The sequence below is a fragment of the Oncorhynchus gorbuscha genome, unplaced genomic scaffold, assembly GCF_021184085.1.
Source record: "Oncorhynchus gorbuscha isolate QuinsamMale2020 ecotype Even-year unplaced genomic scaffold, OgorEven_v1.0 Un_scaffold_2567, whole genome shotgun sequence".
Lineage (NCBI taxonomy): Eukaryota > Metazoa > Chordata > Actinopteri > Salmoniformes > Salmonidae > Oncorhynchus > Oncorhynchus gorbuscha.
Window position 1 is genome coordinate 43,975 of NW_025745116.1, and position 26,215 is coordinate 70,189.

Consider the following 26,215-nt stretch of genomic DNA (forward strand, 5'->3'; position numbering starts at 1 on the left):
CTAGTCAGCCAGTCAGTCAGTCCTAGTCAGCCAGTCAGCCAGTCCTAGTCAGCCAGTCAGCCAGTCATCCAGTCAGTCAGTCCTAGTCAGCCAGTCAGCCAGTCAGTCAGTCAGCCAGTCAGTCAGTCCTAGTCAGCCAGTCAGCCAGTCCTAGTCAGCCAGTCAGCCAGTCAGCCAGTCAGTCAGTCCTAGTCAGCCAGTCAGCCAGTCATCCAGTCAGCCAGTCCTAGTCAGCCAGTCAGCCAGTCAGCCAGTCATCCAGTCAGTCAGTCCTAGTCAGCCAGTCAGCCAGTCAGCCAGTCCTAGTCAGCCAGTCAGCCAGTCAGTCAGTCCTAGTCAGCTAGTCAGCCAGTCAGCCAGTCATCCAGTCAGCCAGTCCTAGTCAGCCAGTCAGCCAGTCATCCAGTCAGTCAGTCCTAGTCAGCCAGTCAGCCAGTCAGCCAGTCATCCAGTCAGTCAGTCCTAGTCAGCCAGTCAGCCAGTCCTAGTCAGCCAGTCAGTATTCAGTATATACTGTAGATTGAGGTAACTAGGAATAATCTGTTGTTGGGAAAGACTGAGAAGTCATGAAGGTTGTGAAGTCGTATGGAGGGGATACTGAGTTTTTAAACCTTGTCCTGTCCCTGTTTGTCCTTATCATCCCTTTCACCCCAATTAGGGTAGCCTAGTGGTTAGAATGTTGTACTAGTAACCGGAAGGTTGCAAGTTCAAACCCCCGAGCTGACAAGGTACAAATCTGTCATTCTGCCCCTGAACAGGCAGTTAACCCACTGTTCCTAGGCCGTCATTGAAAATAAGAATTTGTTCTTAACTGACTTGCCTAGTTAAATAAAGATAAAAAAATAAAAATACCCCACCTAGTTCACCCCACCTAAATATTGATCAGAGAGGCCCTGGGACTATCCTGTCTGTCTGTCTGTGAAGGAAAACAACAAACTTTTATACTTTTCCTCCTCTCTGCCTCCTTATCTGCTCTTGGATGGACTCCAAGAACACTCAGTATCACTCACCGCATTTGTGTGTGTGTGTTTATGTGTGTGTGTGTGTGACATGCTTGTTGAACACTCAAGGCAGCAGTGTGACATGTGTTTTCTCAGGTAATTAACCCTGGTTAAATGGCTGAATGAACACTACTGTTGAGAACAGTTGACTGGTGACTTTTTTTCCCCTCTTGGTGCTTTGACTTTGTAACACTCCATGGCCTGTGACAAAATATGTATATTGGCTGCAGTTTACTGCAAATCGAAGTAATATAAGTAATTATATTTCAATGGTATTCTGCTCTCATCTCTCTGTGGCACTGTGGGGCACAACAAACATAAGATTCCATTCTGCAGTAATTATAATTCTATGGACGCAACCACAGAATAGAATGGCATCTGAAGTCAAAATGTGTCCTTATGCATATTCCCTTTCTGACTCATTCCCTTGAGTGTGTTGTGCTTTGAAACCCACAGTCAGAAAACTAGGTTTAGATTAGAGACGGGCTGAAATTGAAATTGGTTTTCTTCGGGCAATATCCACTTATTGCTGTGCTGATTGTGATTGTTGAAACTAGAGGCCCAGGGCTAGAGAAAGGTGAGGTGTTGGCCTGATGTAGGCTTGGAGTGGCAGCACCCTGGCTAGCGTTGGCACTGTGTGTCTCTATGTGTGTCTCAGTGAATGGGTTTTATACAGGGCACACACACAGTGGGTTTCTCCCTCTCAGCGAGACCCCACAAAAGGCCATTGTGGCCCGAGTGCCACAGGCTTTACATAATGAGGACCCTTCAGTGGTCCAACCTCCTCTGCGCTCTCCTCTAGTCACCCTCAACGGTCGGCACGTAATGGTCTCCTTTCAGCATGGCTGGACAGGGCTGTGGATTGTGCTGTGGACATCCCTTCACTCTGACTGATAATATTCCACTCCCTGTGTTATACTGTAGTGCCCTCCCATTATGATGTACTATTAAATGAGGTTGCACAGTCTGCTTTGGTGCAGTATGTTTAGTTATCTAGGAAATGGGACTTCACTGGACATGCCAGTAGGATTCCATGCTCTGCAAGCTTTGTGATGATGCTCAGACGGAGAGTTCATCTCACTTCCTTGTGTTGTGTCTGTGTGGTTATGTGTTTCTTGGCAGCACTTTGTTGGTGTGCTGCAGTCCTCTCTCAGACAGAAAGAAAGACAGACAACAGGCTGTATGGCCACTTCTCTCATATCTGCCTTTTGATCTAGTAGGTAGGAAACTGTTAGCAGGCAGCATGCTGAAGAGTGCAGCGTGGGGAGACTGCAGCGTGGGGAGACTGCAGCATGGGGAGACTGCAGCGTGGGGAGACTGCAACACGTGTTGTTGCCCTGTTATATATTAGCCTCTACTGTATGAGCGATTAGTCTGATATTACAGTGGGTAGAAGCCTCTAACTTTCTCTAGTCTACATGATCCTTGCCTCAACTGTGCTAAAGTCTGTTACCACACTGTGTCCTGGTCTAGATATGGTGGGAGTCGGTGTTTATAAACAGTCATTCCAAAAGTGCAGGCCAAGGGCCCTAATCACTTTCATATGCAGAGCGAGGAGCTAGTAGGATGTCCCTCACTCCCGGCCAAAGGACATTGTGTCAGTGGAGGCCATCGATGGGAAGATAGCTCATGGATTAAGATAAGCATTTTCACAGCTGATCTGCAGACAGGCTATTAGTGTGTTGACTGGAGGAAGGAAGCTATTGCTTATGTTACAGGCTTTGTTTTTTTCCCCTTGATTTTGTTTTCTATTTGGAGGTTGGTTCTCTTTGGTTCAGTACTATCCCGTATCCTTGGAACGTCCATACCCTAAACCCTAACCTTTACCCTTACCGTAACCATTTTACATTTCAACTTCAATGGGGTATGGATGTCCCAAGGATCCCAGATAGCACAGACTATTCTGTATGGATTGGTATCATCCTCGTTGTTCAGGATGTGTTGCACCTGTTGTAGTCGTTAGTCAGAAGGTGTTTCACCAATGATGTACAGTATATAACCTGGAAGCTTATAAGAAACCTCGCTATGCCCTCCAACAAACCATCAAACAGGCAAAGCGTCAATACAGGACTAAGATCGAATCGTACTACACTGGCTCCGACGCCTGTCGGATGTGGCAAGGCTTGCAAACTATTACAGACTACAAAGGGAAGCACAGTCGCGAGCTGGCCAGTGACACGAGCCTACCAGACGAGCTAAATAACTTCTATGCTCGCTTCGAGGCAAGTAACACTGAAACATGCATGAGAGCATCAGCTGTTCCGGACGACTGTGTGACCACGCTCTCCGCAGCCGATGTTAGTAAGACAGATCGACATTCACAAGGCCACAGGGCCAGACGGATTACCAGGACATGTACTCTGAGCATGTGCTTACCAACTGGCAAGTGTCTTCACTGACATTTTCAACCTCTCCCTGTATAATTCTGTAATACCAACATGTGTCAAGCAGACCACCATAATCCCTGTGCCCAAGAACACTAAGGTAATCTGCACGTAGCACTCACGTATGTAGCCATGAAATGCTTTGAAAGGTTGGTCATGGCTCACATAAACACCATTATCCCAGAAACACTAGACCCACTCCAATTTGCATACCACACCAACAGATCCACAGATGAGGCAATCTCTATTGTACTCTACACTGCCCTTTCACACCTGCACAAATGGAACAGCTATGTGAGAATGCTATTAATTGACTACAGCTCAGCGTTCAACACCATAGTACCCTCAAAGCTCATCACTAAGCTATGCACTCTGGGACTAAATACCTCCCTCTGCAACTGGATCCTGGACTTCCTGACGGGCCGACCCCAGGTGGTAAGGGTAGGTAACAACACATCCGCCACGCTGATCCTCAACACGGTGGCCCCTCAGGGGTGCGTGCTCAGTCCCCTCCTTTACTCCCTGTTCACTCATGACTGCACAACCAGGAACGACTCCAACACCATCATTAAGTTTGCCGATGACACAACAGTGGTAGGCCTGATCACCGACAACGATGAGACAGCCTATAGGGAGGAGGTCAGAGACCTGACCATGTGGTACAAGGACAACAACCTCTCCCTCAACGTGATCAAGACAAAGGAGATTATTCTCATCGACGGGGCTTTAGTAGAGCAGGTTGAGAGCTTCAAGTTCCTTGTGTTCCACATCACCTACAAACTAACATGGTCCAAGCACACCAAGACAGTCATGATGAAGGCATGACAAAACCTATTCCCCTCAGGAGACTGAAAAGATTTGGCATGGGTCCTCAGATCCTCAAAAGGTTGCATGACTCCCTGGCATGGAAACTACAGAGGGTAGTGCGTACGGCCCAGTACATCACCGGGGCCAAGCTTCCTGCCATCCAGGACCTTAATACCAGATGGTGTCAGAGAAAGACCCTAAAAATTGTCAAAGACTCCAGCCACCCTAGTCATAGACTGTTCTCTCTGCTATTGCACAGCAAGCGGTACCGGAGCGCCAAATCTAGGTCCAAGAGGCTTCTAAACAGCTTCTACCCCCAAGCCATAAGACTCCTGAACAGCTAATCACATGGCTACCCAGACTATTTGCATTGCCCTCCCCCTCTTCTACACTGCTGCTACTCTCTGTTTGTATCTATGCATAGTCACTTTATCCCTACCTACATGTACATATTACCACAATTACCTTGACTAACCTGTACCCCGCAACATTGACTCTGTACCGGTACCCCCTGTATTTACCTACACCTGTTGTATTCAGTGCATGTGACAAATAACATTTAATTTGATTTGATATAAACCCTTGATTGCTGATGCTATGTATTGGCCATTGAGAGGCTTAGAAGCCACCGTTCGATTATTGGAGGACCAAAAAAAAGCCGATACCGATTAATCGGACAATTTTTTAAACATTTATTTAATGCTATCTAGCAACTTACCTTGGCTTACTGCATTTGCGTAACAGGCAGTCAGTCTCCTTGTGGAGTGCAACGAGAGAGAGGCAGGTCATTATTGCGTTGGACACGTGAACTGTAAGTTTGCAAGATTGGATCCCCCGAGCTGACATGGTGAAAATCTGTCGTTCTGCCTCTGAACGAGGCAGTTAACCCACCGTTCATAGGCCATCATTGAAAATAAGAATGTGTTCTTAACTGACTTGCCTAGTTAAATAAAGGTATAAAAAAAAAATTAAATAGGCAAATCGGCACCCAAAAATACAGATTTCCATTTGTTATGAAAACTTGAAATCGGCCCTAATTAATCGGCCATTCCAATTAATCGGTCGACCTCTAGTGTGAACCATGGCGTTTTCTGCCAACCAGGTTTCATTCCATGTGTTTCATGTGATTGTGATCTCACTCTGTGGTAGAGCTTGGACCAGACTGTGCCACCCATGGCTGCGAGGGCAACTGCTCAGTAACACACCAAGGGCCCAAGTGTTACTGCAAAATTGGCTATGAAGTCAGCCAGGATGGAAAGGCATGCAAAGGTATGACTCCTGAGTCCTGGACATGTACATGAAGTTACAGTAAACATATGACAACAGTCCCATGTCTGACCAGTGACTGACTGACTGACTGACTGACTGACTGACTGACTGACTGACTGACTGACTGACTGACTGACTGACTGACTGACTGACTGACTGACTGACTGACTGATGGACTTACGGACTGACTGACTGACTGATGAACTGACTATACTGACATTGACCTGCCTGAATCCTCAGATTTTAACGAGTGCAGTGTGTACGGGACATGCAGTCAGACATGCTCCAACAACGAGGGCTCCTACACCTGCAGCTGTGTGGAGGGCTACCTACTGCAGCCAGACAACCGCTCCTGCAAGGCCAAGAACGGTGAGACACACACATACACACACACAGAGAAACAAACAAACAAACAGACATCAACATACTGTATAGACATGTAGTCTACACTTGTCATAGACTAAAGCTAGACCAAGTAATAACTGTGTTTCAGTTGATTTGTTTTGTTTTGGTCCTGTCATGCTGTGTTATTATTGGAGGAATGAAATTTGTACGGCGTGACACTCTCTAATGCTGTTACAATTGAATTTACAAGGAAGATATGTCAGAGCGATGTGACCTTTCTTCCCCTCTCTTTCATCCCTCTCCTCTCACAATCATCCCTCTCCTTTTATCCCTCTCCTCTCACAATCATCCCTCTCCTTTTATCCCTCTCCTCTCACCATCATCCCTCTCCTTTCATCCCTCTCCTCTCACAATCATCCCTCTCCTTTTATCCCTCTCCTCTCACAATCATCCCTCTCCTTTTATCCCTCTCCTCTCACCATCATCCCTCTCCTTTCATCCCTCTCCTCTCACAATCATCCCTCTCCTTCTATCCCTCTCCTCTCACCATCATCCTTCTCATTTTATCCCTCTCCTCTCACCATCATCCCACTCCTTTAATCCCTCTCCTCTCACCATCATCCTTCTCACTTTATCCCTCTCCTCTCACCATCATCCCTCTCCTTTTATCCCTCTCCTCTCACCATCATCCCTCTCTTTTCATCCCTCTCCTCTCAACATCATCCCTCTCTTTTCATCCCTCTCTCACCATCATCCATCTCCTTTCATCCCTCTCCTCTCAACATCATCCCTCTCTTTTCATCCCTCTCTCACCATCATCCATCTCCTTTCATCCCTCTCCTCTCACCATCATCCCTCTCCACTCACCATCATCCCTCTCCTTTCATCCCTCTCCTCTCACAATCATCCCTCTCCTTTAATCCCTCTCCTCTCCTCTCACCATCTTCCATCTCGACCTCTCCTTCTTTCTCTTCCATTTTTCCCTCCCTTCCTTCCCTTTCTCCCCTCCCTTTCTCTCTCTCTCTCTCTCTCTCTCCCTCTCTCTCTCTCTCTCTCTCTCTCTCTCTCTCTCTCTCTCTCTCTCTCTCTCTCTCTCTCTCTCTCTCTCTCTCGCCTCCCTCCCTCCCTTTCTCCCCTCCCTTCCTCTCTCTCTCTCTCTCGCCTCTCTCCCTTTCTCCCCTCCCTTTCTCTCTCTCTCTCTCTCTCTCTCTCTCTCTCTCTCTCTCTCTCTCTCTCTCTCTCTCTCTCTCTCTCTCTCTCTCTCTCCCGCTCCCTCCCTTTCTCCCCTCCCCTCTCACTCTCTCTCTCTCTCTCTCTCTCTCTCTCTCTCTCTCTCTCTCTCTCTCTCTCTCTCTCTCTCTCTCTCTCGCCTCCCTCCCTCCCTTTCTCCCCTCCCTTCCTCTCTCTCTCTCTCTCGCCTCTCTCCCTTTCTCCCCTCCCTTTCTCTCTCTCTCTCTCTCTCTCTCTCTCTCTCTCTCTCTCTCTCTCTCTCTCTCTCTCTCTCTCTCTCTCTCTCTCTCTCTCTCTCCTCCCGCTCCTCCCTTTCTCCCTTTCTCCCCTCTCTCTCCTCTCTCTCTCTCTCTCTCTCTCTCTCTCTCTCTCTCTCTCTCTCTCTCTCTCTCTCTCTCTCTCTCTCTCTCTCTCTCTCTCTCTCTCTCTCTCGCTCGCCTCCCTCCCTCCCTTTCTCCCCTCCCTTCCTCTCTCTCTCTCTCTCTCTCTCTCTCCCTTTCTCCCCTCCCTTTCTCTCTCTCTCTCTCTCTCTCTCTCTCTCTCTCTCTCTCTCTCTCTCGCTTCCCTCCCTTTCTCCCCTCCCTTCCTATCTCTCTTCTTCCTCTCCTCCCTCTTTCAGATCCTGTGGAACAGCTGCCGGTGCTGCTGATCGCTAACCTCAATGACATCCGCTGTACGTCTCTGAGTGGCATGCCCACCCGCCTCCCGGCCATCAGCACCAAGAAGGTTAGAGCTCTTTTGGATTTCCTTATTATACTCACTGGACTCTAACCACACACTCACACGTACTACACAGACATACACGCACACGCACACACACACACACACACACACACACACACACACACACACACACACACACACACACACACACACACACACACACACACACACACACACACACACACACACACACACACACACACACACACACACACACACACAGGGACACACACACACGCATATTGACGCCACACACAGTGATGCACATTCCTTCACACTCTTCACATACACTGCTGCTACTCTGTTTATTATCTATGCATAGTCACTTTATCCCTACCTACATGTACATATTACCTCAATTACCTTGACTAACCTGTACCCCGCAACATTGACTCGTACCGGTACCCCCTGTATTTAGCCTCGTTATTGTTATGTTATTGCGTTACTATTTTTCCTTTAGTTTATTCAGCACATTTCCTTTTCAATGCTCTGCATTGTTGGTTAAGGGCTTGTAAGTCAGCATTTCACTGTAATTCCATATGTGACAAATACAATTGGATTTGATTTTAACAAAATGTCATCTAACTATCCACTCACCATATGCCGAGCTATCCCTATCCCTATCCCCATCCCCATCCCTATCCCTATCCCCAACCCTATCCCCATCCCTATCCCCATTCCTATTCCTATCCCTATCCCTATCACCATTCCTATTCCTATCCCTATCCCCATCCATATCCATATCCCTATCCCCACCCCTATCCCTATCCGCATCCCTATCCCCATTCCTATCCCTATCCCTATCCCAATCCCTATCACTATCACTATCCGTATCCCCATCCCTATCACTATCCCCATCCCTATCCCTATCCCCATTCCTATCCCTATCCCCATCCCCATCCCCATCCCCATCCCCATCCCCATCCCCATCCCCATCCCCATCCCCATCCCCATCCCCATCCCCATCCCCATCCCCATCCCCATCCCTATCCCCATCCCTATCCCCATCCCTATCACTATCACCTATCCCCATCCCTATCCCTATCCCCATTCCTATCCCTATCCCTATCCCCATCCCCATCCCCATCCCCATCCCCATCCCCATCCCCATCCCCATCCCCATCCCATCCCCATCCATCCCCATCCCCATCCCCATCCCCATCCCCATCCCCATCCCTATCCCCATCCCTATCCCCATCCCTATCCCTATCACTATCCCTATCCCCATCCCTATCCCCATCCCTATCCCTATCCCTTACCTTAACCCCTACACCTGTACCACGTTGGAAATAAGAGTTTTATAATGCTGATTATGTCTTATCCTCTGGGATTTGTACTTTTTAACTGTAAATTGAAACTGTTGTGAAGCATTTTGGGGTCTTTGAAAAGCGCTATATAAAACACAAGCTATTATTATTATTGTTGAAAAACAGACCACTGCCATGGACTTCAACTACGCCCAGGAGACGGTGTGTTGGATCGACGTGGGCGACTCGTCCGCCAACACCCACCTGAAGTGTGCCTCCATCCCTGAGCTGAAGACTGTCAACGACATCAGGATAATTAACATCTCACTCAGCCTGCACCGTGAGTGGAGAACACACACACACAGCTTTCACTGTGACCGTGAGTAGAGAACACACGCACAGTCTTCAATGTGAGTAGAGAACACACACACACATCCACTGTTTGTCTACTGTTGTATTTGAGCTATTGCCTGTGTCTTCTGTCTGTGTTGGCCATTTGTCTTACATTGTTTGTTTTTTAATCCCCGTCCCCACAGAAGGCCTTTTTCCTCTTGCCAGGCCCTCATTGTAAATAAGAATTTGTTCTAAATTGTCTAGCCTGGTAAAATAAGAGCGGGGCGGCCTTTTATTTTGAATCTCTGTAGACCAGGGGAATGGGGACACATCACAGGCCCAGATGTCTCTGCCCTAGCCGGGTCTCCCACATGTCTGTGCTATCGTGCCATTGGTGTGACAATGACCATAGGAAGACAGCACAAACAGATCTGGGAACAGGCTATCTCTGTGCCACTGTGGAATAGCCCTGTAGCAGCATGGTTTAACAGTGTTCAGTCATCCAACCTGGAGTTTGTCTTTGGAAGTGGCCAAACCTACCATGGGACTCACGAAAAATTTAATTTTAAGTCACAGAACCCTGGGACAGGCTATCATTAAGCAATAAGGCCATAGTGGGTGTGGGATATGGCCAATATCCCACAGCTAAGGGCTGCTCTTAGGCATGACAGGGTGGAATGGGATAGGCCACCTACAGGGGGGTGGGATGGGACATGCTAACTACAGGAGGGTAGGATGGGACAGGCTACTATAGGTAGTTGGGATGGGACAGGCTACCTACAGGAGGGTAGGATGGGACAGGCGAACTATAGGTGGTTGGGATGGGACAGGCTAACTACAGGAGGGTAGGATGGGACAGGCTAACTATAGGGGGGTGGGATGGGACAGGCTGACTACAAGGTGGTATGGGACAGGCTAACTACAGGGGGGTGGGATGGGACAGGCTGACTACAAGGTGGTATGGGACAGGCTAACTATAGGTGGTTGGGATGGGACAGGCAAACTACTGGGGGGTGGAATGGGACAGGCTAGCTACATGGGGATGGGATGGGACAGGCTACCTACAAGTGGGTGGGATGGGACAGGCTACTCTATAGGTGGTTGGGATGGGACAGGCTACTCTATAGGTGGTTGGGATGGGACAGGCAAACTACAAGGGGAGTGGGATGGGACAGGCAAACTACTGGGGGGTGGAATGGGTCAGGCTAGCTACAGGGGGGTGGGATGGGACAGGCTACCTACAAGTGGGTGGGATGTGACAGGCTAACTATAGGTGGTTGGGATGGGACAGGCAAACTACAAGGGGAGTGGGATGGGACAGGCAAACTACTTGGGGGTGGAATGGGACAGGCTATCTACAGGGGGGTGGGATGGGACACGATAGGTCTCTCTGTGGAACTGCCCCTCCACACTCCCTACCCAACCGCCTTCTCACAGATAGACTCTCATTGTCAGAGACTAGCCCTTGCTCGGGTAGTCAGCTGGAAGAAACCAAGAATGTCGAACCACAGCCTCCAAAATAACACTATTAGCATTTAATTCAAACCCAGCTATTTTTCCTCATTCTGCTGTCAATCTTCTCAGCCAGCCATTCAGCCAGTGAGTCTGGCAGCCAGTCAGTCAGCTAGCTATTCAGCCAGTCAGCCAGAGAGTCAGGCAGTCAGTCAGTGCTCAGACAGAGCGAGTGTTACCCTTTCTACACTACCATACCGATTCCAACTGTATTTTGCTGGGCTGTCTCTGATTAACCTTGTCATTTTAAGCACGGTTCCAGCAACTATGGCGGATACATAACCTGCACCGCCTAGCTTAGCTTGGTTCGGCTTGGCTCAACTAAGTTGTGTGAAAAGGGTATATGAATGAGGCAGGGTTGTTAGTCAGGGTTGTTAGTCAGGGTTGTTAGTCAGGGTTGTTAGTCAGGGTTGTTAGTCAGGGTTGTTAGTCAGGGTTGTTAGTCAGGGTTGTTAGTCAGGGTTGTTAGTCAGGGTTGTTAGTCAGGGTTGTTAGTCAGGGTTGTTAGTCAGGGTTGTTAGTCAGGGTTGTTAGTCAGGGTTGTTAGTCAGGGTTGGGGCATGTCAGGTCATCAAGCAGGCTGTGGGTTGGTGGAGAGGGTTAATCTCTTTCTCTCCCACTGGGTGGGCTGGGCTAATGGGCTGTGTTTGGGTCAGTTCAGCGCCAATATTTTTTCTGTCTCTCTCGCTGTCTCTCTCCTCTCCCCTCTTTCTCTCAAAGTATGTCACTCCATTCAAGTGGTGGACAACCCTCTAGACTAGCCAATGTAACACTATGACAGGAACTCCTAAATTACAATGCGGCTGTTGTTTAGTCTCCTCTCTCTCTCTCTCGCTCTCTCTGTCTCTCTTGCTAACACTCTCTCTCTCTCTGTCTCTAACTCTCTCTCTCTCACTTTAATTCTCTCTCACTCTCTCTCTGTCTCTCTCTAACTCTCTCTCTCTCACTTTAATTCTCTCTCACTCTCTCTCTGTCTCTCTCTAACTCTCTCTCTCTCACTTTAATTCTCTCTCACTCTCTCTCTGTCTCTCTCTAACTCGCTCTCTCTAACTCTCTCTCTCTCTCTCACTTTAATTCTCTCTCACTCTCTCTCTGTCTCTCTCTAACTCTCTCTGTCTCTCTCTCTCTCTGTCTGATCCTCTCTAACTCTCTCTGTCTCTCTCTCTCTCTCTCTCTCACTTTAATTATCTCTCTCTCTCTCTCTCTCTCTCTCTCACTTTAATTCTCTCTCACTCTCTCTCTGTCTCTCTCTAACTCGCTCTCTCTAACTCTCTCTCTCTCTCTCACTTTAATTCTCTCTCACTCTCTCTCTGTCTCTCTCTAACTCTCTGTCTCTCTCTCTCTCTCTCTCTCACTTTAATTATCTCTCTCTCTCTCTCTCTCTCTCTCTCTCTCTCTCTCTCACTTTAATTATCTCTCTCTCTCTCTCTCTCTCTCTCTCTCTCTCTCTCTCTCTCTCTCTCTCTCTCTCTCTCTCTCTCTCTCTCTCTCTCTCTCTCTCTCTCTCTCTCTCTCTCTCTCTCTCTCTCTCTCTCTCTCTCTCTCTCTCTCTCTCTCTCTCTCTCTCTCTCTCTCTCTCTCTCTCTCTCTCTCTCTCTCTCTCAATTCAATTCAATTCAATTCAAGGGGCTTCATTGGCATGGGAAACGTGTTAACATTGCCAAAACAAGTGAGGTAGAAAATACACAAAAGTGAAATAAACAATAAAAATTAACAGTAGACATTACAGATACAGACGTTTTAAAACAATAAAGACATTACACATGTCATATTACGTATAAATAAGCATAAATATGGGTTGTATTTACAATGGTGTTTGTTCTTCACTGGTTGCCCTTTTCTTGTGGCAACAGGTCACAAATCTTGCTGCTGTGATGGCACACTGTGGAATTTCACCCAGTATATATGGGATTTCATCAAAATTGGGTTTGTTTTCAAATTATTTGTGGATCTGTGTAATCTGAAGGAAATATGTGTCTCTAATATGGTCATACATTTGGCAGGAGGTTAGGAAGTGCAGCTCAGTTTCCACCGCATTTTGTGGGTAGTGAGCACAAAGCCTGTCTTCTCTTGAGAGCCATGTCTGCCTACGGCGGCCTTTCTCAATAGCAAGGCTATGCTCACTGAGTCTGTACATAGTCAAAGCTTTCCTTAGGTTTGGGTCAGTCACAGTGGTCAGGTATTGTGCCACTGTGTTCTCTCTGTTTAGGGCCAAATAGCATTTTTGCTCTGTTTGCTCTGTTTTTTTTGTTAATTCTTTCCAATGTGTCAAGTAATTATCTTTTTGTTTTCTCATGATTTGGTTGGGTCAAATTGTGTTGCCAATTGTGTTGCCTTCTCTCTCGAACTCTCTTGCTCTCCTCTCAATTCTATTCAATTCAATTTAAGGGCTTTATTGGCATGAGAAACATATGTTAACATTGCCAAAGCAAGTGAAGTAGATAATAAACATTACACTCACAAAAGTTCCAAAATAATAAAAACATCTCTCTGCCTGTATCACCCACATACTAACAGTGCCTTGAGAAAGTATTCACCCCCCTTGGCATTTAGCCTATTTTGTTGCCTTACAACATGGAATTAAAATATATTTTGAGGGGCTTGTATCATTTCATTTACACAACATGCCTACCACTTTGAAGATGCAAAATATTTTTTATTGTAAAACAAACTAGAATTGTTATTTTTTAAACAGAAAACTTGAGTGTGCATAACTATTCACCCCCCAAAGTCAATACTTTGTAGAGCCACCTTTTGTAGCACATATAAGCTTGGCACATCTAGCCACTGGGATTTTTGCCCATTCTTCAAGGCAAAACTGATCCAGCTCCTTCAAGTTGGATGGGTTCTGCTGGTGTACAGCAATCTTTATTAAGTCATACCACAGATTCTCAATTGGATTGAGGTCTGGGCTTTGACTAGGCCATTCCAAGACATTTAAATATGTCCCCTTAAACCATTTGAGTGTTGCTTTAGCAGTGTGCTTAGTGTCAATGTTCTGATGGAAGGTGAACCTCCGTCCCAGTCTCAAATCTCTGGAAGTATTTAGCGCCATCCATGAATCCTTCAATTCTGACCAGTTTCCCTGCCGATGAAAAACATCCCCACAGCATGATGCTGCCACCACCATGCTTCACTGGTGTTCTCGGGGTGATGAGAGTGGTTGGGTTTGTGCCAGACATAGCATTTACCTTGATGGCCAAAAGGTACATTTTAGTCTCATCTGACCAGAGTACCATCTTCCATATGTTTGGGGAGTCCCCCACATGCCTTTTGGCAAACACGAAATGTGTTTGCTTATTTTTTTATTTAAGTTATGGCTTTTTTCTGGCCACTCCTCCGTAAAGCCCAGCTCTGTGGAGTGTACGGCTTAAAGTGGTCCTATAGACAGGTACTCCAATCTCCGCTGTGGATCTTTGCAGCTCCTTCAGGGTTATCTTTGGTCTCTTTGTTGCTTCTCTGATTAATGTCCTCCTTGCTTGGTCCGCAATTTTTGGTGGGCGGCCTTCACTTGGCAGGTTTGTTGTGGTGCCATATTCTTTCCATTTTTTAATAATGGATTTAATGGTGCTCCGTGGGATGTTCAAAGTTTCTTATATTTTTTATAACCCAACCCTGATCTGTACTTCTCCACAACTTTGTCCCTGACCTGTTTGGAGAGCTCATTGGTCTTCATGGTGCTGCTTGCTTGGTGGCGCCCCTTGCTTAGTGGTATTGCAGACTCTGGGGCCTTTCAGAACAGGTGTATATATACCCTGAGATCTTGTGACACTTAGATTGCACACATGTGGACTTTATTTAATTCATTATGTGACTTCTGAAGGTAATTGGTTGCACCAGATCTTATTTAGGGGCTTCATAGCAAAGGGAGTGCATACATATGCACGCACCACTTTTCCGGTTTAAAAAAATAAATAAAATTGAAACAAGTAAAAAAAAAATATTTCATTTCACCAATTTTGAATATTTTGTCCATTACATGAAATCCAAATAAAAATCTATTTAAATTACAGGTTGTAGTGCAACAAAATAGGAAAATACCAAAGGGGATGAATACTTTTGCACTGTAACCTCTTTTCTGTATCCCACCAGATGTGGAGCAGATGGCTATTGACTGGCTGACAGGAAACTTCTACTTTGAGGACAACGTGGACGATCGTATATTTGTGTGCAATGTTGACGGCCAGACGTGTGTCACTCTGCTGGATCAGGAGCTCTACAACCCTAAAGGCATCGCCCTGGACCCCCTCATGGGGTGAGCACTACCCCGATAACAACCCCAGAGACCCCTAAGAAGTGCCCTGAGATGCTTTCTTGTGTACTTCCCCTTGGTCCTTCTGGTCAGTTGACTGCCCACCCAGCTCTTAGTCAGTCAGGTGACTTCCCACCCAGCCCTTAGTCAGTCAGGTGACTGCCCACCCAGCCCTTAGTCAGTCAGGTGACTGCCCACCCAGCCCTTAGTCAGTCAGGTGACTGCCCACCCAGCCCTTAGTCAGTCAGGTGACTGCCCACCCAGCCCTTAGTCAGTCAGGTGACTGCCCACCCAGCCCTTAGTCAGTCAGGTGACTGCCCACCCAGCCCTTAGTCAGTCAGAACACTTCCTCCTCTAAGACGTACACACACATGCAACATGCATGATCACTTACCCTTGTTGATGCTGGCACGTCAAAATGGTTTGGTGCATCTTGAATGTGAGGGGTCAAATATAAATTGAAGAAGTACATTATAATGCGGTCAGCCCTCCCTTTCCTCAATTTAATATCCCCACACACTCCTCTACCTCCGTTCGCTCCTCTACCTCCCTTTCCTCTACCTCCCTTTGCTCCTCTACCTCCCTTTGCTCCTCTACCTCCCTTTCCTCTACCTCCCTTTGCTCCTCTACCTCCCTTCGCTCCTCTACCTCCCCTCACTCCTCTACCTCCCCCTCTCTACCTCCCCTACTCCCTACCTCCCCTCCTCTCTCCTCTACCTTCCTCTTGCTCCTCTACCTCCCTTCGCTCCTCTACCTCCCCTCGCTCCTCTACCTCCCTTCGCTCCTCTACCTCCCCCTTCACCTCCCTTCCTCCTCTACCTCCCCTCTCTCCTCTACCTCCCCTCTCTCCTCTACCTCCCTTCACTCCTCCACCTCCCTTCAACGCTTCTCTACCTCCCCTTTCCCTCTACTCCTCCACCTTCGCTCCTACCTCCCTTTTACCTCCCCTCTCTCCCCTACCTCCGCTCTCTCTACCTCCCCTTTCCTCTACCTCCCTTCGCTCCTCTACCTCCCCTCGCTCCTCTACCTTCGCTCCTCTACCTCCCTTCACTCCTCTACCTCCTCTCTCCTCTACCTCCCCCTCTCCTCTACCTCCCTCTCTCCTCTACCTCCCTTCACTCCTCTACCTCCCTTCGCTCTCTACCTCCCTTCACTCCTCCACCTCCCTTGCTCCTCTACCTCCCTTTGCTCCTCTACCTCCCTTCCCTCGCTCCTCTACCTCCCCTCGCTCCTCTACCTCCTTGCTCCTCTACCTCCCTTGCTCCTCTACCTCCCCTTGCTCCTCTACCTCCCTTTGCTCCTCTACCTCCCCTGCTCCTCTACCCCCTTGCTCCTCTACCTCCCCTTGCTCCTCTACCTCCCTTGCTCCTCTACCTCCCCTTGCTCCTCTACCACCCCTTGCTCATCTACCTCCCCTTGCTCCTCTACCTCCCCTTGCTCCTCTACCTCTCTTTGCTCCTCTACCACCCCTTGCTCCTCTACCTCCCCTTGCTCCTCTACCTCCCCTTGCTCCTCTACACCCCTTTGCTCCTCTACCACCCCTTGCTCCTCTACCACCCCTTGCTCCTCTACCTCCCCTTGCTCCTCTACCACCCCTTGCTCTCTACCTTTGCTCCTCTACCTCTCTTTGCTCCTCTACACCCCTTGCTCCTCTACCTCTCCCTTCACTCCTCTACATCCCCTCTCTCTCCTCTACCTCCCTTCGCTCCTCTACTTCCCTTCGCTCCTCTACCTCCCTTTGCTCCTCTACCTCCCCTCGCTCATCTACCACCCCTTGCTCCTCTACCTCCCTTTGCTCCTCTACCTCCCCTCGCTCCTCTACCTCACCTCGCTCCCTACAGGAAGGTATTCTTCACGGACTATGGTCAAACTCCCAAGGTGGAGCGTTGTGACATGGACGGTCAGAACCGGACCAAGCTGGTGGATAGTAAGATCGTGTTCCCCCACGGTATCACCCTGGACCTGGTCAACAGGCTGGTCTACTGGGCTGATGCCTACCTGGACTACGAGAGGTGGTGGACTACGAAGGCAAGAACAGACACACCATCATACAGGGCCTGCTGGTGAGGACACACACACGCACATACACACATACACAATACACATACAGACACCAACTCGGACTGTGTTTCTGTTGTTATTCTGTTAGATTGAACACCTTTATGGGCTGACGGTGTTTGAGAACTACCTGTACGCCACCAACTCAGACGAAGGCAACCTAAACCCCGCTAAGACCAGTGTGATCCGGATCAACCGTTTCAACTCCTCTGACTACACAGTGGTTACCAGGGTGGACCGCGGCGCCGCCCTGCACGTGTACCATCAGAGACGCCAACCCCAGGTAATTTCACACCCACAAACCCCCATGCATGTATCCAGAACAGCCGCTGTAGGAATTGGACAATCTTTGCCATGAAGTTTGGAACGTAGTGTGCACAGGTTTTTGTTCCAGCCCTGCACGTGTACCACCAGACACGCCAACCTCCATCTAGGTACAGGCCTAGGGCAGCAAAATGATGGTACCGTTTTCCTAACATCCTAGCTGGAGGAGTCCAGAAGAGTATCTATCTGTCTGTGTAGCCATGTTGGTGCCTAGTGCTGATCATTCACTTCTGACCACTGCCCCTTGACCCCTCTCTTGTCCGCTGGTGCCCAGTGAGAGAGAAGAGTCATGCGTGTGCCCCGGACCAGTTTAAGAAGCCAGGAGGCTGCTCAGACCTCTGTCTGCTGGGGAACAGCCACAAGACCTGGACCTGCCGCTGTCGCTCTGGATTCAGCCTGGGCAGCGATGGGAAGTCCTGCAAGAGTGAGTACTTTCTAAGTTTGAATTGAAATTAATTGAATTGAATGCCATACACTGAGTATAGCATGGAAATCACACACAACAGCACATCTCAGCTCAGCATTGAACTCCATACAGAACAGACCTGCAATTTATGTAGTAGCAATATGAGTTGAATATAATTTCTCGAAGTAAAAAAAATGTACCATTTATATAACCACGACATGACAATGATGGAATGTTTTCTGATATTCCCTCTGCAGAACCTGAACATGAGTTGTTCCTGGTGTACGGTAAGGGCCGCCCTGGCATCATACGTGGCATGGACATGAATGCCAAAGTCCCAGACGAGTACATGATCCCCATTGAGAACCTGATGAACCCGCTGGCGCTGGACTTCCACGCCGAGAGCGAGTCGTCTACTTCGCTGACGCCGTGAGTTATATAATTGACGGCAGAAGATCGACGGCACCGAGAGAGACACCATCCTGAAGGATGGTGAGGACTGATCTGGTACCATAGTGTTTCACATGAAATGCTTTACAACAACCCTCTGTTCCACCCTATTACAAAATCAAATCGCAATTCATATAGAACTCTGATGCATATAGAATCACGAGATATATCAGATAGCTACCTAGGAATTGTGATACAAAGGTCCCTGCCAATACCAAGCCCTAGTAGAAAGTCACTCTCGCTCTTTCCCGCTCTCTCCCTCTCTCTATCCTTCTGTCCCTTCCCCCCTTTCCTTCCTTCAGGCATCCACACCGTGGAGGGGATAGCGGTAGACTGGATGGCAGGTAACCTATACTGGACAGACGACGGGCCCATGAAGACCATCAGTGTGGCCAGGTTGGAGAAGGCCTCTCAGACACGCAAGACCCTCATTGAGGGCAAGATGACCCACCCTCGCGCCATCGTCGTGGACCCCCAGCACGGGTCAGACATTATGCCCTCCTTATGTTCTATTGCTATAGTATCCATCTCACTATAGTAGCTATAGTATCCATCTCTCCCAGGAGGATTCCTGGGGGAACACTTTTTGGGGGATTTCTGGAAAACCTGTGAATTTCAGGAAAGTTACTTGCAGTTTGCAAACGTAGTAATGCTCTAACAGAACGTGTGATTGTGTTCCAGGTGGATGTACTGGACAGACTGGGAGGAGGACCCCAAGAAGACTAACCGAGGGAAGATCAAGAAGGCATGGATGGACGGTTCGCATGACCAGGTCCTGCTGACCAGTAAGACAGTGTTGTGGCCCAACGGCCTGAGTCTGGACATCCCGCAGGGTGTCCTGTACTGGGTGGATGCATACTACGACCGCATCGAGATGGTTTACCTCAACACCACAGAGCGCAAGGTCAGTTAGACTGCTTACTAAGCCTAGACCTAACCTAATGATCACACATGTACACATCTCCCCACCAGAGACTGAGGTTCAATCCCACATCCACACTCCTACTGTTTCTCCCACCTGCCTATATCCCATCTGATTGCCAAACTGTCTAAATCAAGTGTCAGCAAATACTCCCAAAATGTATATATAAAAAAGAGGCTTCTATGCTTTTGACTTTCACCATGACCAGGGGTCATGATCTATGTTGTATGATAATTTTCTCTCTCTCATTGGTCAGATGGTGTATGAGGGAAGTGAGCTGAACCACGCCTTCGGCTTGTGTCACTACAAGCACTTCCTGTTTTGGAACGAGTACCGTGGCGGCAGCATCTTCAAACTGGACACCACCACCAGCACTGTCACGCTGCTCCGAAATGAACGACCACCCCTCTTCGAGATCCGCGTGTATGACGCTCACCAGCAGCAAGGTAACTTTAATGGAAAGTACTATATGGATAATGCTAGGTAACTCTATATAGGTAACACTAGGTAACACTATATGGGTAACACTAGGTAACACTATATGGGTGACACTAGGTAACACTAGGTAACACTATATGGGTAACACCAGGTAACACTATATGGGTGACACTAGGTAACACTATATGGGTGACACTAGGTAACACTAGGTAACACTATATGTGCAACACTAGGTAACACTAGGTAACACTATATGGGTGACACTAGGTAACACTATATTGCTGACACTAGGTAACACTATATGGGTAACACTAGGTAACACTATATGGGTGACACTAGGTAACACTATATGGGTGACACTAGGTAACACTATATGGGTGACACTAGGTAACACTAGGTAACACTATATGGGTAACACTAGGTAACACTATATGGGTGACACTAGGTAACACTATATGGGTGACACTAGGTAACACTGTATGGGTGACACTAGGTAACACTATATGGGTGACACTAGGTAACACTATATGGGTGACACTAGGTAACACTATATTGCTGACACTAGGTAACACTATATGGGTAACACTAGGTAACACTATATGGGTGACACTAGGTAACACTATATGGGTGACACTAGGTAACACTATATGGGTGACACTAGGTAACACTATATGGGTGACACTAGGTAACACTATATGGGTGACACTAGGTAACACTATATGGGTGACACTAGGTAACACTATATGGGTGACACTAGGTAACACTATATGGGTGACACTAGGTAACACTATATTGCTGACACTAGGTAACACTATATTGCTGACACTAGGTAACACTATATTGCTGACACTAGGTAACACTATATGGGTGACACTAGGTAACACTATATGGGTGACACTAGGTAACACTATATGAGTGACACTAGGTAACACTATATGGGTGACACTAGGTAACACTATACAAGACAGTGAACAAGCAAGTCATAAAGTGTCATCATAACATGCCAAAACTTCTTGTCAAATTTCGTAAAAGGTTATAATGTGTCAGTGATTTAGCTAGCCTAGATGTGAATTAATGAATGCATGAATAAATGAGTACTTTAATGGCCCAAATAGGAAATGAGCTTGGTAACAATGCTAACGGCCCTGTCTGCCTGTCTTCTGTTGGTGTTTCAATAGGCACCAACCTGTGTCGTGTGAAAAACGGTGGTTGCAGCAGTCTGTGTCTGGCTATCCCTGATGGCAGGTCCTGTGGCTGTGCTGACGACCAGATACTGCATGACGACAATGTCACCTGTAAAGGTATGCATTGGGATGGTCTCAATTAGAATATGTTAAAATATTATTTTAAGTTGATCTGTGATGCTGTATGGAATGTCCATGTTTAAGCTGGTGAGTGGAGAAACGAATGTCTCAGACCTGCTTTCTTCAGCTGAATTGGTTCTAATAGCCCTCATAAGTAGATAAATGCATCCCATATTTCCCGAATATGAACAGCTGACATTAAGAGACGTTGCTCTACTAGAGTGTCCGTAACAGTCTTCTCCTTTCCTCACTCTCTCTCTCTCTCTCTCCCTAGCCAACCCCACCTACATCCCTCCTCCTCAGTGTCAGCCCGGAGAGTTTGCCTGTAAGAACAACCGCTGTATCCAGGAGCGATGGAAGTGTGACGGTGACAACGACTGTTTGGACAACAGCGACGAGGCGCCTGAGCTCTGCCGTGAGTAGTGTCACTCCCCCACTCCTTCGCCGTGGTTACTGAGCAACACACACACACAACAACAACAGCAACAACAATAACAACAATGCATGACATGCACATTTAAGAATCATGAGCTGAGTAGGAGCAGCAGCAGAACTGATCCAGCACTAATACTGCCTCTTCTTTGAAACATGCATCAATTAAATTTTAAATATCTATTGACTGTTAAATAGGCCCATAGTTTCTCCATCTATCTCTCTCTTCATGTGACAATTAGTAAAACTAGGATTTCTCTGTGTATACATGAAAGTTCCACTTCCAGTGCATGACAGAGCAGTCGGAGCAGCAGAACCTCCATCATCCTAAAACATAATGTGCTTATAGATGTGTCATGTCAGCTTTATGAACTTACAGTTATTGAAAATCCCCTTATATTAGGCCAGTTATAGGAGACTCCTTTGTGACACAGTCCCTCTTGTAGAGATACTGTAAAAACATGTTCTAATTCTATTGATCTTACATTCTAATTCTAATGATCTTACATTCTAATTCTAATGTTCTAATTCTATTGATCTTACATTCTAATACTAATGTTCTAATTCTATTGATCTTACATTCTAATTCTAATGTTCTAATTCTATTAATCTTACATTCTAATTTTAATGTTCTAATTCTATTGATCTTACATTCTAATTATAATGTTCTAATTCTATTGATCTTACATTATAATTCTAATGTTCTAATTCTAAACATCTTACATTCTAATTCTAATGTTGTAATTCTATTGATCTAACATTCTAATTCTAATGTTCTAATTCTATTTATCTAACATTCTAATTCCAGTGTTTTAATTCTATTGATCTTACATTCTAATTCTAATGTTCTAATTCTATTGATCTTACATTTGAATTCTGTTGATCTTACATTCTTATTCTATTGATCTTACATTCTAATTCTATTGATCTTACATTCTAATTCTAACATTCTAATTCTATTGATCTTACATTCTTATTCTAATGTTTTAATTATATTGATCTTACATTCTAATTCTAACATTCTAATCCTACTGTCTTTCTTTTCTCTCCTCCAGACCTGCACACGTGTCCATCGGACCGGTTCAAGTGCCAGAATAACCGTTGTATCCCCCTGCGATGGCTTTGTGACGGGGACAATGACTGTGGAAACGATGAGGATGAGTCCAATACCACCTGCTCAGGTACACAAAATTAACATAATGTGTAATTTAGCCCATTGAACACAAAAACTATGGTCGGATGCCTACTTCACCTGTATTTTCTATTATTTTTGCACAAAACAGTAGTGTGTAGTTCCTGTAGTTAGCTACACCGCTACATGGTAAAACAGTAGTGTGTAGTTCCAGTAGTTAGCTACACCGCTACATGGTAAAACAGTAGTGTGTAGTCCCTGTAGTTAGCTACACCGCTACATGGCAAAACAGTCATTAACTACTGGAAACACTACCAATATTGGAATTTTAACTACCACCAAGCTACTGCAAATTGTAGTTACATTATTAGTTGAACTGCATGTAGTTAACTACTCCTCAACACTGCACACACACACACACACACACACACACACACACACACACACACACACACACACACACACACACACACACACACACACACACACACACACACACACACACACACACACACACACACACACACACACACACACACACACACCTTTCCCATCTCTCTATAATGCTATTATCTTCCACCCCTTTCAAGCTCGTACGTGCCCACCCAACCAGTATGCGTGTGCCAGTGGGCGCTGCATCCCCACTTCCTGGACATGTGACCTGGATGATGACTGTGGGGACCGTTCTGATGAGCCGGACTCCTGTGGTGGGTCCTTATCTCATCACACATCACCTCTGTAGCATTCTATATTTTGCTCGGTTGGTGTTTCGTTGGAAATTCTTCTCACTATACCTGAAGCCTGATCACCAGATGTATTTATGCTTTAGCCCAGTGGTACTCATTGCGCGACCGCAGGAACTCTTGCGGCTCGCTGTGATTTTCCATTCATAATACATAGCAATGATACAATTTCAATTCAATGTGTTTAATGCTGGCCTGAATCATTTAATTGAATTTGTCAATTGTTCCCTGGGTGGCAGATAGATAGCAGTATAGCACAGCTGTTAAACAGAAAGGCCAAAATAAAACGTTTGCCGAAATAGAATGCAACTGTTCAGCGACCGATACATATCAGTTTGCTACTAGCTAATTTTACAGTTTGGTCGACATGGGATGATTTATTGTAAAAAATAAAAATACATCTATTGACAATGAAAACGAGGGAAAAGCTGGAGAACATCTTGACAGCTATGAACAAACAACCACTGGAGAACCAAGAAAAACAGGAAGATGGCAGGCCGGGAAATGCAGCTCGATAACGTAGCAAACATGGTTCTGGTGGCTAGAGAAGGATGCGGTCAATTCAAGAAGAACACAGAAAGTTCAAAGGAAATGGACAGACAAGTATTTTTGATACTGCATGATGGGACAAGCTCACTTTGTTTTATTTGCCAGAAGGCAGTCAATTGTTTTTAACGAGCAAATTTAGAGCGACATTCCCAGTCACACCATGTCACTTTGACAAAACATATCCACCACAAAGCAAAATGAGAAACAACCAAATGTCACAACTCAAAGGACAGCTCAAAGGACAACAACAAATGGTGGCCAGATCTGGCACTGTTGCAGAGAAAAAGCACAGAGGCAACATATTAGATTACATGGATACTTGCGAGAAACAAGGCCTTCACAGACGCAAAGATTGTCAAATAATGTTTTTTGGCCTCAGCCGAAATATTGTATGCTATTTTAAAACCTCTACAGGATCGGTGACCCCCATGGGACAGTTGAGCTAACGTGCACTAATGTGATTAGCATGAGGTTATAAGCAACAAGAACATTTCCCAGGACATAGACATATCTGATATGGGCAGAACACTTAGATTCTTGTTAATCTAACTGCACTATCCAATTTACAGTAGGTATTACAGTGAAACAATACCATGCTATAGGAGAGTGCACAGTTATGAACTTGAAAATGTGTCAATAAACCAATTAGGCACATTTGGGCAGACTTGATACAACATTTTGCATAGAAATGCAATAGTTCATTGGATCAGTCTAAAACATTGCACAAACACTGCTCACATCTAGTGGCCAACATCTAAATTGCGTCTAAACTGGAATAATACATTGTGGCCTTTCTCTAGCAATTGAAAGATGATTTTAAAAATATAACTTTACCAGATCTAATGTAATATTCTCCTACATTAATTTCACATTTACACAAACTTCAAAAATGTTTCCTTTCAAATAGTATCAAGAATATGCATATCCTTGCTTCAGGGCCTGAGCTCCAGGCAGTTAGATTTGGGTATGTCATTTAAGGACAGAATGGGAAAAAGGGTCCGATCCTAAAGCAAATTAGGGACTGCAACTCTCAGACTCGACCATAACAAGACTCATAGAAGACATTGACGAGGACATCGCTAAGCAACTGATTACTGTCATATCGGTGTTTCAGTATTCCGCTTGATGAACGCACTGATGTACTACAATAAGTGACATTGCCCAATTATGTGTTTTGGTCTGCTACCCTCAAAGCGAGACATTCAAAGAGGAACTTTTATGTTTACTGACCCTTCGGGGACAAACATGAGGATATTCTGAAAGCCCTTGTTACATTTTCTGCTGATAATAATATTGACTGGGCAAATCTGTCATTCCCTTTCTTACATTTTATTGTGTCATTCATCCAGGAAGCACTTGTGGCTAAACTCAGACTGTGACTTCAAGTCGTGCGCGTGAACATTATAATTGGGAGGGAACTGAATCACGGCAATTCTGCGAGTTATTGGAGGAATACCAAACAGAATACGACGACTTGCTATTTCACAATGAGGTGAGATGGCTGTCTCGTGGCAGAGTTTTGGAAAGATTTCTCTCTCTCCTCCATCAAATCAGTGAATTTATTGCAAACAAGGGGGGAGGAGCCAGAACTGGATGATCCACAGTGGATATTAAGGCTGTTTTAACAGACATCACCTGCCACCTGAACCCGGTGAATCTCAGCTCAAGGAAAGATTACAACTCGGGAAAATGCTGCGTGTGGTCACAGCATTTCAAAATAAAAATCACCACACTGTTCATACCTGACAGACAGTTTGTTAATTTCCTAAAAACTCAGAGCAGTCACCACATCCAAGCAGACATACTGCAACATTTTAGCTATGATGCATTTGTGCGTGTGTTGGAAAACCCCGTTTGGGGGTTTTAGACACTTCCACTACTTAGTTTCAAGTGGGCCAAAAGAGGTCTGTTTGTTGCTCATGATGGTGTTTCTAGGACGCCATTTTGAAAGGTTCCCTCTCTCCTCCCCCAGCCTACCCCACCTGCTTCCCCCTCACCCAGTTCACCTGTGCCAACGGACGTTGCATCAACGTCAGCTGGCGCTGTGATAACGGTGAGCATTATTTATTTATATTTTTATTTAACTAGGCATTATGTCTCCTTAAAGTATTGTAAGTATTACCAATCCTAAGCATTTATAACTTGTATACAGTGTATTAAGCATTTATAAGCGTTTATAATGGATTATTCATGAAAGTTCTTAATAAATGTTACCTGTGTGTGTGTGTGTGTGTGTCTCTCTGTCTCTGTGTCTGTCTCTCTCTCTGTCTCTTCTCTGTCTCTCTCTCTCTGTCTTTCTCTCTCTCTCTCTCTCTCTCTCTCTCTCTCTCTCTCTCTCTCTCTCTCTCTCTCTG

The 26,215-nt window shown here is 46.2% G+C and overlaps 1 protein-coding gene and 1 pseudogene across 1 annotated transcript; both read left to right on the forward strand.

Annotated features, from left to right (window-relative positions):
* LOC124017489 overlaps positions 1-18,324 on the forward strand; it is a 43,222-nt pseudogene extending 24,898 nt beyond the window's left edge.
* Positions 18,325-18,347: 23 nt separating this feature from the next.
* On the forward strand, positions 18,348-25,914 carry LOC124017490 (low-density lipoprotein receptor-related protein 1-like; the record flags this gene model as incomplete). The annotated part of the gene is made up of 9 exons (XM_046332702.1): positions 18,348-18,383; positions 18,644-18,824; positions 19,023-19,245; positions 19,520-19,709; positions 20,880-21,002; positions 21,280-21,420; positions 22,493-22,618; positions 23,160-23,276; positions 25,834-25,914. Coding segments are annotated over exons 2-9 (1,147 nt in total), but the record flags the coding sequence as incomplete, so codon positions are not given.
* Positions 25,915-26,215: the final 301 nt, after the last annotated feature.